This window comes from Malaya genurostris, chromosome 2, assembly GCF_030247185.1.
Source record: "Malaya genurostris strain Urasoe2022 chromosome 2, Malgen_1.1, whole genome shotgun sequence".
Lineage (NCBI taxonomy): Eukaryota > Metazoa > Arthropoda > Insecta > Diptera > Culicidae > Malaya > Malaya genurostris.
Window position 1 is genome coordinate 83616371 of NC_080571.1, and position 12894 is coordinate 83629264.

At 37.0% G+C, this 12894-nt stretch overlaps 2 protein-coding genes across 13 annotated transcripts in view; one reads left to right on the top strand and one right to left on the bottom strand.

Annotated features, from left to right (window-relative positions):
• The window catches only part of LOC131432101 (uncharacterized), a 206437-nt gene that overhangs the window by 98359 nt on the left and 95184 nt on the right, over nucleotides 1-12894 (bottom strand). The window lies entirely within an intron of this gene.
• On the top strand, nucleotides 381-11231 carry LOC131432103 (zinc finger protein OBI1-like). The gene is made up of 2 exons (XM_058598191.1): nucleotides 381-693; nucleotides 9295-11231. Exon 2 carries the CDS (start codon nucleotides 9332-9334, stop codon nucleotides 10694-10696), a length of 1365 nt encoding a protein of 454 aa, XP_058454174.1. The 5' UTR covers nucleotides 381-693; nucleotides 9295-9331; the 3' UTR covers nucleotides 10697-11231.

Sequence of the window (12894 nt, forward strand, 5' to 3'; positions counted from 1 at the left end):
GACTTTTTTATGCGAATTTTCAGAGATGTGCGGTTTTTTTATGCGAAGTTTCAGAGTTATGCGCTTTTTTATGCGAATTTTTAGAGTTATGCGGTTTTTTTAATGCGGTTTTTTATGCGGTACGTAAATTCGCATAAAAAAAGACTGTGTATATCGAATAAAATTTGAATATCTAACACTTGTGAATTATTTACAGCGAAATCAAAGTGCGTCCATACTTTTTGGGACAGTCTTTATTTGTCCTGATTAGAAGTATATACAGTACAAAACAATTTTTTTTCGATAAATTCTAAGAAAAGTCTTTCGATACATGAAATGCAAAAAATATGAACTAATTTACCCTAGTATCCCGTTTATTTTACTGCTCATCTGAAGGAGCACCAATATGTCTCGATCAAACGTTACATTGTTGTGGTTACTATTGTGGGTTTCGTTAAGATTCTTTGGTTAACAAAAGACTGGTATAATAACAACGTTGTCGCCGGCTGATCAGAAAGTGACGCCGTAGTTCTTGTGCAGTAGAAGCAATGACAATTGGTGATACAGTACGTAAGAGTTTTGGAGTGTTTCCACTGGTTTCTGTTTGAACATATTTGTTTTCGATCAATTGTAGTGTTTGATACTTTTGTGTGTTATGTGTATTCGATTTCAATACACAAAGAGATTATATAAGGAAGAAACATACACAACATAGTGAGTATGATTTTTTTTGATTCGATTCGATTTAAAATCAATTAATTATGAAACTGCGCAAATAAGAGCACTCTCGATTTCGAGTAACATCAAAATTTCGTTATCTTTTCTTGTGTTACATCTGGAAGCAATTTGATTTTTCGAATATTTTCGATTTACATCGAATGTAGAGTTAGTTTAACGAGTTTTTCTCTTCGTTTCGATCATAATATTCATAATTCCGTCACATAACTATGTAATACTGTAACTGAAACCACTCTGCAGTTCTGCACTGGAAATTAATAAAATCATGTCATACATTTCGTTGACCGAAAGATATCGAAAGCGTTGGCGCCTTTTCGAGTGACGTCAAAGACGGTGTGTCGACATAATGCGGGGACTGGTACTATTTCGAATTCTGGTTACTGCAGGAAACAATGTTGACAGTCAAACCGTTATTTAAAGTGATGATGCGAAAAATGAAAAGAAGAAAATCTTCTGAACAGAATCTTCTGAATTAAACTCAAATCAAAGTCTCATAGGTTCCTGTTGCATCTTTTTTCGGATCTGAAAACTTATAAAAGATTCCAAACTCTGTCTCTGAACTATTTCGGTTTGTATGTTTATGTCCAAGGTAAAGTATTTTACGTTTATCACAAAGGCATTATTGCACCACTAGGTGAATTTTATTGTTTTCAACCGTTCAAAAATCAGCAGAGTTTGTACATTTTGATCTTCTGATTCGAAAGAATTTTGGAAACTTCTCCTTAGAATTTTTATCTGTCTACGTTTATTCGTTTGGCTCAAAACAAGCCCGTATTTTCGAAACCACGTTAGAACCCTTTAGAACCACGTATATTACGTGCAGATGATTTAAAAACTTGTTTGGTCTTGCCTTTCTCATAGAGAAAGGTTATGCAATCACTGTGAAAACCGAGGCCCGAAGGGCCGAGTGTCATATACCATTCGAGTTCGTCGAGTACGCAAAACAGGCCCTTACCCAGGATTTCATTTCGGATGGGGCCCTAAGATAAAAAAAATTTGTTACTCAGGGTTGCTTATGTACATAATTTTCGGTACGCCTTTTACAGGTGTTTTCAACAGACACTGGAACTATCATTATTAAGTATTTAAATAAAATTTGTAACTGTGACCGAGAGAAGGTAATTGTGTTACATTTCTTAGCGTTTACTCTCATGACTCTCATGCCATTTCAGTCGCACATGTCTAAAATCTTCTAAATGTCCATTTCTAGAGCACAAAAATCCACAAGACTTGTGAAAGGTTTCAAGAAGCGGTCCGAGATAGCTCCCTTACTCCAATTCGTGTAGAACAGAAAACATGTTCTAAATTTCAGGTCCCATGTTCTAGATTCCGGTTCCGGAAGTAGCGGTCTAAAATTCCAAAACGAAACTCACATCGATTTCTCAGAGATGTTTGGAAACAGATAATAGTTAGATAAGAGGCCAAATCAGGTGAACAAGGTGGATGGGCGAGTAACTTTTTTAATCGCTCCAAGCCGGTTTTTAATTGCTCCATTAATACTTGCACGCTAATACTTGCATTGAGGTAATCTTCCAAAAGTATACCATAACAATCCCAGAAACCCAGCCTTCCATGCACTCGTGCCGCTTCGAAGCACGACTTCAGTCCTTTGTCGAGCAATCATTTCGTTCTCCAGCATATAATAATCCCTCCAAACATGTACTCGAAGTGCACTTGCGTTCGTCTTTTCAGTCCTAAATAAGTATATGCGGGATCCAGCGACAGGATAACTTCCTCCAGAATCTTGCCAACTATGGTAAACTCGCGCACTTTCTCTTTCCAGTCATCCAGTATAATTTAGTGTATTTTATATTATTGTCCTTTATTGTGCCCTGGATTTAACTTCCATTTCATTAAGTTCAAGACACTGTTTGCTTCGCATCATTCATCACTATTCTGATTTCGGGAGGGGCTAGGGCCCCTCGGGCTCCCCCTCTGGGTACGTGACTGACGCAAAATGTCTGTCTGTCCACGTGTGTGTGTGTGTGTGTGTGTGTGTGTGTGTGTGTGTGTGTGTGTGTGTGTGTGTGTGTGTGTGTGTGTGTGTGTGTGTGTGTGTGTGTGTGTGTGTGTGTGTGTGTGTGTGTGTGTGTGTGTGTATGTGCGTATGTGTGTATGTAACGTTTTATTTTGCATTAGCTTTTTCAGAGATGGCTGAACCGATTTTCACAAACTTAGATTCAAATTAAAGCTCTTTAGGTCCCATACTAAATTCGTGAATTTCATTTTGATCTGACTTCCGATTCCGGAGTTATGGGGTAAGATGTGCACAAAAATGAAAACATATTTTCTAACTTTTCTCATAGATGGCGCGACCAATTTTCACAAACTTAGGTTCAAATGAAAGGCCCTGTGGTCCCATACGGAGTTCTTAAATTTCATCCGAATCCGACTTCCGGATCCGGAATTATAGGAATTATAGTGTGTTAAAAATGTTATACCATCACTGAAAGGGGCGAAAAACCGTAGACAATTTTCTAAATCGACCTCAAATCTTCTCCAATTGATAGTTTTTATCAGTAGACGGTCAAACATTCCGATTTCAGTTATTCTTTCAAGAATCGAAGAAAATTATTTTTTTCAATGTACTTAAACTTTTGAGCACTAGAGTTTCACGAAATTAGAGGCACCATTATATATATTAGAGCGGTAAAAAACAACGTATTTTATTAGTTACGTCACTTATACCATCATATCTCCGGAAACCGAAGTCGCAGTCATTTGATGTTCGAATTTGAATAATGGCCCAATACTAGCATTCAAACGAGCCTAAGCTTGATGAAATTGAATAAGCCATATCTGAGAAAATTACGCGTAAAAAATTCGTTTAAAGGTACACTCACACACACACATTTTCCGATCTCGTCCAGCTGAGTCGATTGGTATATAAAACTACGGGTCTCCGAGGCTCCGTTCCAACAATTCTAATACCTTTCTATAGAGATCTGCAAAACGATGCGGCGTAGCCACATTAGCAGTGGCGTCTCGTGACGACATTTATGGGTTGTGCACTGCTTATGTGGTATGAAATCAGTTGTAACAGTCCGTTGTAAATGAAAGATAACGATTGAGAAATGAATGTTCGCTAGTGTTTTTCAATACAATGAAATATTGATATACTTTTGGATGAGATTTTTTTATTAAACTTATGTCATATCATCGACACAATAAAAGCATTTGGCGCTCTGCACAATGAACAAATCTGTCAATAACTTCATCAATAAAACCGTTTTGACGTTGCAACTGAAACAGCAATGTGTTTTCAACTGCCATAAACATAAGCTACTGAAGCCCCTCCTGAAGATATGCATACAAGTTCTCACAGAGCTAAACGTGACAGAGAGAACAACAAATCTTAAAACTGAGCTGAGTAATTCGTTTTTTCCTTGAATTTGTGCAGTAACTCATGTGCATGGAAAAAAACACTAACACAGTGACAAGCAATACTTGAAATTTTGTGAAATTGCTATGGACTAAATCGCTCATTATTTTATATTCGGTACTATCCGACTATGCTTTCATCGAATAAATTGAGAACCTAAAAAATAATTTGACTGAATTTGACCGGTTGTGCAGTGCACGAGATGCACATGAAGACGAGACGCCACTGCACTTTAGACCTTTAAAAATCTCAGTAAATCAAAACAATTTATATTAGATGATCTGTTATGTGAACGACCAAAGTTCCAAAGAATTGAAAATTTGATGCCAAATCATTATTCCAAATAACCATTTGCCAAAAAACCATTATGTCAAAAAGTTTTATGCCAAACGACATTATGCTAAACGGAGAAGCCCCTAGAAAAACTATTAGTTAGAATGAGGTATGCCATCTCTGTTGAACACATTGACACAAAGGATAAGCTGGAAATAAGGGCCATCGCAACGAGCTTTAGCGTGACTATAGCTGAAGTATTGCAAATTTTTATCTACACTCAAAAAAATCCACACGTTAACCACGAAAAAACACGTAGATTACAAAAATGGCTTTGTCATCGGAGTTTACGTGATCTTCTTAACAACCAGCGGATCATGATTGAATATGAAATGAACCATATGTCAGAATTATTGCTGTTGTCACATATATTTTATGTGTCACGCACTTACTTTAATTCATTTTGTCATGTTCATTTTGTGCTCGCAATATGGCGTCAGTTGAAAAACCTAGAACAAACAACATAGGCCAAATTCCTTCTACCCTTCTACGGTATTTATCACAGTGATTTTAGGGTAAATAATTGCTCATTGATTTTATCGACAGTTATGAAGTCTAGCTTATTTTTATTATACTTTCAGATCTAATATTAGTACCAAGCAGAAGTATAATTTATAAGCGAATGTACTATATATATATATACTACTTTATAGTAACAATTACATGAAAATAATGTGAGTATTAAGTAAAATTCTGGTAAAAAGTAAGTTCAAATGAAATAAATTTTACAGCACAATTTAAATGAACTTTTTATAAATTTCACAAAAGTATTCTATAGAATCTACGAAAAAAGTGACGTAGATATTACGTGATACAAATGTGGACTAAGAGTTCATGAGTTCATTCTGTGCTATCTATACTTCACATAAGTATTACAAGAAAAGTTCTATGGATAAAAATCACATACGTTTTCACGTAGCATTGAAGTGAGGATTTTTCTGAGTGTATAACATATTTTACTAAAGACTGTCCCCGAAAGTATGGGCGCACTTTGATGTCGCTATAAATAATTCACGAGTGTTAGATATTCAAATTTTATTCAATATACTGATAATATTAGACTACAATAACAGAATATTATTCTCAACATTTGCTACTTAGCCATTGTAGACTAGCTGGCGCACCTTCTTGCGAACGTTCCTCAATAAATTCCGTACAGACTTCTTGGCGACAAGTTTTGACACATTTTTCCAATCTTTTTCGAACTGTTGAACCGTTTCGGCTGCCAAGACATGTTTCCTAAGATGTGCCTTCGTTAATGCCCAAAATTCCTCAATTGGTCGACGTTGTGGGCAATTTGGTGGATTCATGTCTTTTGGGACGAAAGTGACATTTTTGGTAGTATACCATTCTACCGTTGATTTCGAGTAGTGGCAAGAAGCAAGATCTGGCCAGAAGACAACAGGATCCTTGTGACTTCGAATCATGGGTAGAAGTCGTTTTTGTAAACATTCCTTGATGTATATTTTGCTGTTCATTGAAGCAGTGGTGATGAAGGGTTTCGAAATCTTACCGCAGCTACAAATTGCTTGCCAGACCATAGCTTTCTTACAAAATTTTTCGACTTCAATCGATGTCTCGGACTGGTTTAACACTTGCACTTCTCGTACCGTATAATATTGTGGTCCCGGCAAGGATTTGTAATCAAGTTTCACGTAGGTTTCGTCGTCCATGATTATGAAGTTCAAATTTCCAGCACGATTCGTATTGTACAGCTTTCGAACCCTCGGCCTGATCGATGCTTCTAATTTCGGACTACGTTTTGGTTGTTTCTGCTCCTTATAGGTTCGAAGATTCAAACGTTCTTTAGCACGAAGAACATTTGACTTCGAAGTGCCCACTGTTTTGGCCACATCCCGAACTAATCCTCCTTCTTTTGCTCGAACGCCTTCAGTATACGTTTATCCAACTGAGGGTTAGCAGGACCTTTTTTCGACCCGTTTTCGGTTTATCCTCACCGAACTTCCTGATTGCATTTCGCACGGCTTTTTCATTTACTCCTTCCATTTTTGATATCTTTCTCAGTGACAGTCCGCGTTCTGTGCACCATTTGTACACAATTTTTCGACGTTGTTCTGCTGAAAGTCCACGCATTTCGAAACAAACTAATGAAAACGAATAAACAACTGCACAAGTGGTTAGAGAAGAGTGTAAAAAACAGAACGCAGCCATAAAAATTGACAGATTCTGAATCATTGCGAAATGGCAGCGGTTTTTGGTTGCGTCCATACTTTCTGGAACAGTCTTTACATATAAAAAACCAGACACTAACGTTTTCCTTTTCGTTGTTTTTTCTTTGGGGAGGTTTAACAGCTACAAAATGGCGGATTTTTTCGTGAAAAATCGTAGTTTTCACTTTGAACAACCACCAAAAATTAAAAAAATTTAAAAAAAATCAAACAGAAACGTTGGGGTCTAGAAAAACTTCTTCTCTAACTATGCGGCGTTCATTTTTTCACTTCTGATTAGTCTGCGCTGAGATACAGTGGACACGGCAAATCATGATTTTGAAGAAACGTCCTGAAAAATACCTTTTCACCGACTTATTTCTTAATATTTTTCCACGATAAAATCACAAAATGTTGCTCGATTGATGCTTTTTATCATGCAAAACATTTGAATTTAATTTGTTGAACGATAATTCTGAGAAAAATTCGCAAAAATTGTGATTTTTGATGTGGAACACATTTCTATTTTTTATATAGGGGTGCAAATCAGAAACCCAAAGAAAAACTACACTTAGAAATGTGGTCAGGTTTTAAACACTTACAGCTCAGTATATTTTGTATCAATTATTAATATTATTTCATTATTTGATTTGAAATATTTCTAAGATTCGATTTGAATGTATCAAGCGTATTTTCAATTATAAATGGTTAAAATTGTGATTAGTAGCGAGCAGTGTCTTGTTTTGTCTGCTAAAAATCTCCGGCATATCGGATTTTCCTGCCTTAGACGACGGTTTTGAAGGAGTAAGCGATATATCAAAGGGAAAGCATCGCTCTGATTGGTCAATCGATGCAAAGCGAAGCTGTTGGAAGCACGCGAATCTATAAATAGAAGTGAAATTATAGCTAACGTTTCAGTCCTACGCGTAGCATGCTAGAGGTAGGTTGTTGCTAGACGGCAAGACAAAAAGTGCCATAAAAGATTTGAATCTTTAATTGGTATTTGGTATGCTCTGATCTTGTGTCATGCAAGCTCGGATGAAATTCCATGTTATGTCGTTTCGCCTGAGAAATTGACAACTACCCCAGGGTAAATGTTGAGTGCGTAAGATTAATTTCTAATTTATATAAGATGAACTCGATTGATAACGAAAAATAGTTTATCGCATCAACCGAAATCGCAGAATGGTAGAGAAACTTAACGCTATAAAAAAACTGCTTGCTTACAAAACTTGAACACAAGCTTGGCGAAGAGAAGCTCAAATATCCAAATCGCAAGTATGTACAAAGATATAATAGCATACATTTGGGATATTGGTGTAATTTCGTCGGCTATAAAACAAGGGTGATTTTTCAAGAGGTATAGGTTTTAATTTCTAAAAAAAAAACAAAAAAATTGAGAAAATTAATGAAATCATCATTGCAATCGATAGAGCGGTCAATATAATTTAATGTTAGAAGATGACTTCATGTAAATGTTGGCCGCGGCTCCGCTTTAGATGGCTGCTATGGGGGATTTACTAGGGTAAAGTATTATAATATTCCGCTCTTGAGAAAACATTATGTTTAAAAAATCGTTCTTCTTTTGAAACAATATTTTGAATCGAAGCATACTGTTGAATCGAGAGTGGAGCATAATCACGATGTAAAATTAACACTGGTGGGGAGATAGGGCACTTCCTGCTGTATTTGTAATCTTATCACGAAATTAGGTATGGTGCCGGGATCGACCCCAGTAAACATCGGAACAAAACATGACTCAAAACTCTATTTCAGACCTTATATTAGGGTTTAGTGTTATCGGGTATGTAGTTTAATTGTCCAAATTATCGAGTATTTCCGTTTAGGTATATTTGTTCTAGGTTATAGCAACTGGACGTGATTCAACGGATGATAATGACACGCTCCATGTTTAAATGTTTCTTACCCATATTTTCCTGTTTTTTCAAAAACAAATGACAACCGCACTCACACATCTTAAAAATTACCATCGTTGAGCATAATGTCCGTAGAATGGCTGTATCGAGAAAATTAGTATATCAAAGAAATGGCTTTGTTTCTCTGCACGTTTATATCGTAAGTAGAGACGTTTGGACTGCTAAAAGTTAGCTACTAAGTAGCAGCCATTAGATTACACGGTTAAAATGCATATTTAATCGAAGCAAAACCTTACATAAAAAATCTGTCTAATGGTATTTTCAGTTTTTTTCAAATTTTCCAGCAAACGAACTCTGCCAAACTTGCATAGCAGAAAGATCCTACGAAAAGATAGTGTTAGTGATAAAACTTTTGTTTAGAAAAGTTCTGAGTGCTCAAAAAGGAAGGGGGACATTTTGGCCGGCAGGGGCGCTTTATTCATGGAGCTCTGGAAAATTACTTAATTGTAATTCTTCATTTGTGCAGAAAATAAGTATAAAAAGGGATAATAATAAGAAATTGAAAACGAAATTTAGGTGTTAATATATAAGTAACTAAACACATTGCATATTACATAGAATACTTCATAAATACTGCCTGTTCACGTGAGTCATGTACTATCATGTCGAGTTGCATTGTATACCTAAGAGCTCATCTACCTATACTACCTGTTACAAAAGTGTCTACCTTTCCAGTTTCAGTCATTCCAAGTCTAACCACAGTACAATCAACAGTAGTGAGTTTATTGATTTATTTATTTTGTTGAATAATTTACAGATCTACTGCGCCAGAAAGTGGATACACCGTTATTGCTATGAGTTCGATCGGAGATAACTCTCCGCTTTGGGGTAGCACCCAATATATCTATCCTAAGTCCAGTGCACCGTGGCCAAGCAGCCCAGATCATTCACCACAATGCTCGTACAGCCCGTATCTGAGTCGGGAAGGAAGTGAATATACCGAACTGAAACCGGACATATCCATCGAAATCGTCGAAGCAGATTCCACCATCGGTGAAAATGCAACGGCCTATCACGAGGTTTATCAACAGCAGCCTCTGCATGGTGGCATGCTTCCGGGTTACATGCCACCAACATTCATGACACAGTCCTCGTTTCCGAATGGCAACAATTATCTGCTACCGCCGGAAAATGGATCATTTATGTTCCACAACCGCCAGCTGTCTCCAGATGGCGGATATTCGTCACCCAGCAGCATCGGATCCGAGTACTACGCGGCGTATCACGCGCAATCGCAGGCATATACTGCTTCCCTGCAACCGTATTACCACAACGTAGTTCCACCAAGTGAACCGGTGGCCATTAAATATGAAATCCTAGAAGTTCCCGTCAAAGAAGAATCATTGGGATCATCATATAAACCCGAAGAGCCGTCGTATTTGCAACATCTCGAAACATTCGACGCACAAAAAGTTCATTCTAAAAAAGCAATCATTCACGAGAACATTATAATCAGACCAGCATCGAAGTCAATCGACCACGAGAGTGATTCGGTCCAAGCGGTCGATAAAGTCGAACACTCGATCTACCCATACGAACAAGTGACCGAACCGATTCAGTTCCACATTCAACCAGCAAGTCCTCTGCAAATCGAACAGCAAGTGCCGCAATCGGTGGACCAACCGAAACAACATCAACGAAATCCCCGGAAACGTCCTCGGGAAACATCCAACGCAGAAAAGTCATCGATAATCCCGACTACCGTAGCGGCCGTTCCTCGAACACCTGTCCCGATTGACGCCAGCAAACGTCGTTCCGCTCGACCTAGCATGGTCCGAGCCAGCCCGTATTCATGTGAAGACTGTGGTAACTATTTTGCCCGACAGTGTGGTCTCACTCAGCACCGGAAGTGGATCCACTCGGAGAATCGTCTGATCCCGTGTGAGAAGTGCGGCAAAAAGTTTCTCTCGGAGGACGAACTGGCCAAGCACATGTTGCGCCATGAACAGGAGGATAAACCGTACAAGTGTTCCCGGTGCACCAAGCAGTTCTGCCACAAAAACGATCTGCGGCGGCACATGTACCGCCATGACAACACTGCTCCGTTTTCGTGTAATGAGTGCCAAAAAAGTTTCATCCGGAAGGATCATTTGGTGGCGCATCTGCTAGCTCACGAGCGTCGCGAGAAGCGGGCTCAATCACGAAGTGTTGTGTATTGAGGATTTACTTGAAGAGTTGTGTTTCGAATAAAAATTTATGGTTTTTGTGCAATTGAATAGCAGCTAATTTTTAGGGAAATAGGACAAACAGAAACAACAGGTGAATGCGAAGAAGCTAACAATTGAAAAGTTCATAGTTCAATAGAATGTATCATTCGAACATCGGTATTGAATGGAATAAATTACGTTAACGATTCACTTATTTAAATAAATAAGTTAGAAACCCGCAATCTGCTTGAAATAGTTCAGTAAATCGAAGATGACAATATTTCACGTCATATGAAATGATACAGTTTATATTATTTAAAATTCGAATCAAGCATAATTGGTTGTGATAAAGAAAAACTGCTTAAAACTTAATGGTTATTAAAATCTAGTATATTTGTATAAATGGGTATACAATTTCCAAGTGCAATACGGAATCGTAACATTTCAATGTTTGATTTTAAACTAAAAATAGAGATAAGAATACAGCATCCAAAAGTGGAGTTTTAAAAATTTGTAGACAAGAAAATAAAGTATATCCTAACACAAACATATTCCACTCCATATTCCGAAACACCAACCGTTTTCAGTTCTAGTTTCTCTAAGATTGATCACATCGAACGGTTAACGATTTTTTTTTATATAGTTACAATAACAGTTCTGGTTTGATTGATTTTTTTAACAAACCATATTTTAGTTTAAAGTAAGCATATTATGTTTGGATCAACGATTTCTCAGTTTTAAGAAACTTTTTTCATAGGTTTGCTGGACAACTAATCGGTTTGTTGTTCTAAAAAAAACCCGAAAGCATTATTAGCTATCGTTTACCGAAGATTCCACCTCGTTAAACCGTCTGACGTATCAGTATTGATCACTCCATGATATTCAATACAAATCGAAATAGACATCACAGTTACACCATCTCGTGGCGGAAAAGGTTACTAATTCAATATTGTTTAATAGTTTGCGCTTAGCATGCACCAAAATCTGAAATGTCAAAACTAATTGAGGCAGGATGCCAGTCGAGCTAGTTTCATCGTTTTGAAAAGCTTCTCCACTTATGATATGCGATTATTTACCATATAAAAACATTAAAAAAATGTTATATCAGCCAAAAATACTGTTCTGAATTCATATTGATCAGATGTTCATTTTGAAGAAATCTTTGAATTGAAAAAGTTGGAAAATTGAAACATTTTCCAAAAGCACCACTGGGCCATTAATTTTTGCCGCTTCAATAACTAAAGTATCTATTACATAAAATTTTAAAATATATCGAAAGATCTGGGCTATTATAAAATACAACCTACATTAACACGATGTTAGCAAAACATTTAATATAGAACTACATTACTACCGACAACTCTGACAACACTTTTTATACAACCCTGCAGTAATATCAATTTCAGCAACTTCCCACATTATCGAAATGACGGAATGAGCAATGAATTCTTACTCGACTGCATGATTTTTTAGTGCTCGATCGGTCCAGAGCTAAAATTTTCGTCTGAGTTGGCTGCTCGATCAATCTGATTGACAGTGACATTATCAATGTCATTGAATATTCGCTCATTTAATGAATGTGTTAGTGTAAAATTTAGACGACTTAAGCCATTTCACTACACTTCAGCTAGAGGAATGGATGATGCTGACTAAGGTAGGCCGTTTTGTTAATTTCCAGCGAATTTCAACAGTTTATGTTGGATTTCTAAGAAGAACTGGTTATTTACTAGTTCTGTATATCCGATTAATTAAGATTTATATTTGTATATTCAGTTTATTTTTGTATATTCAGTTATATAATGTTTTCGTTTAAAAATAAACTGAAAATCAGTACGAAAACGTGCAAAATCGGGAAAGAAGAAGAAGAAGAAGAAGAAGACGAATTGACAATTCATTCCGCATCTTCTCACTCAATTCCGAATGATTTCCGAATCAACCGGTTGTAGGCGAAATTCATTCGGAATCGTTTGTTGCACTGGAGTTGGAATTGATTCGGAATTCCACATGATTTCCACATGGAATTCCGAATGAAATTTCTCGCCGATTCGGAATCCATTCGGATCTGATAATGTGGGTTGCACTTGCTCATGTCATTTTCAACCAATCATGAGCTGGTCCGAAACTGGCTGGGAAAGTGAATTAACAGTTGTCAGGCAATGTTCTAGCCTATAGATAACGCTCATATTTTTTTGACGAAAAACAGTTTAATT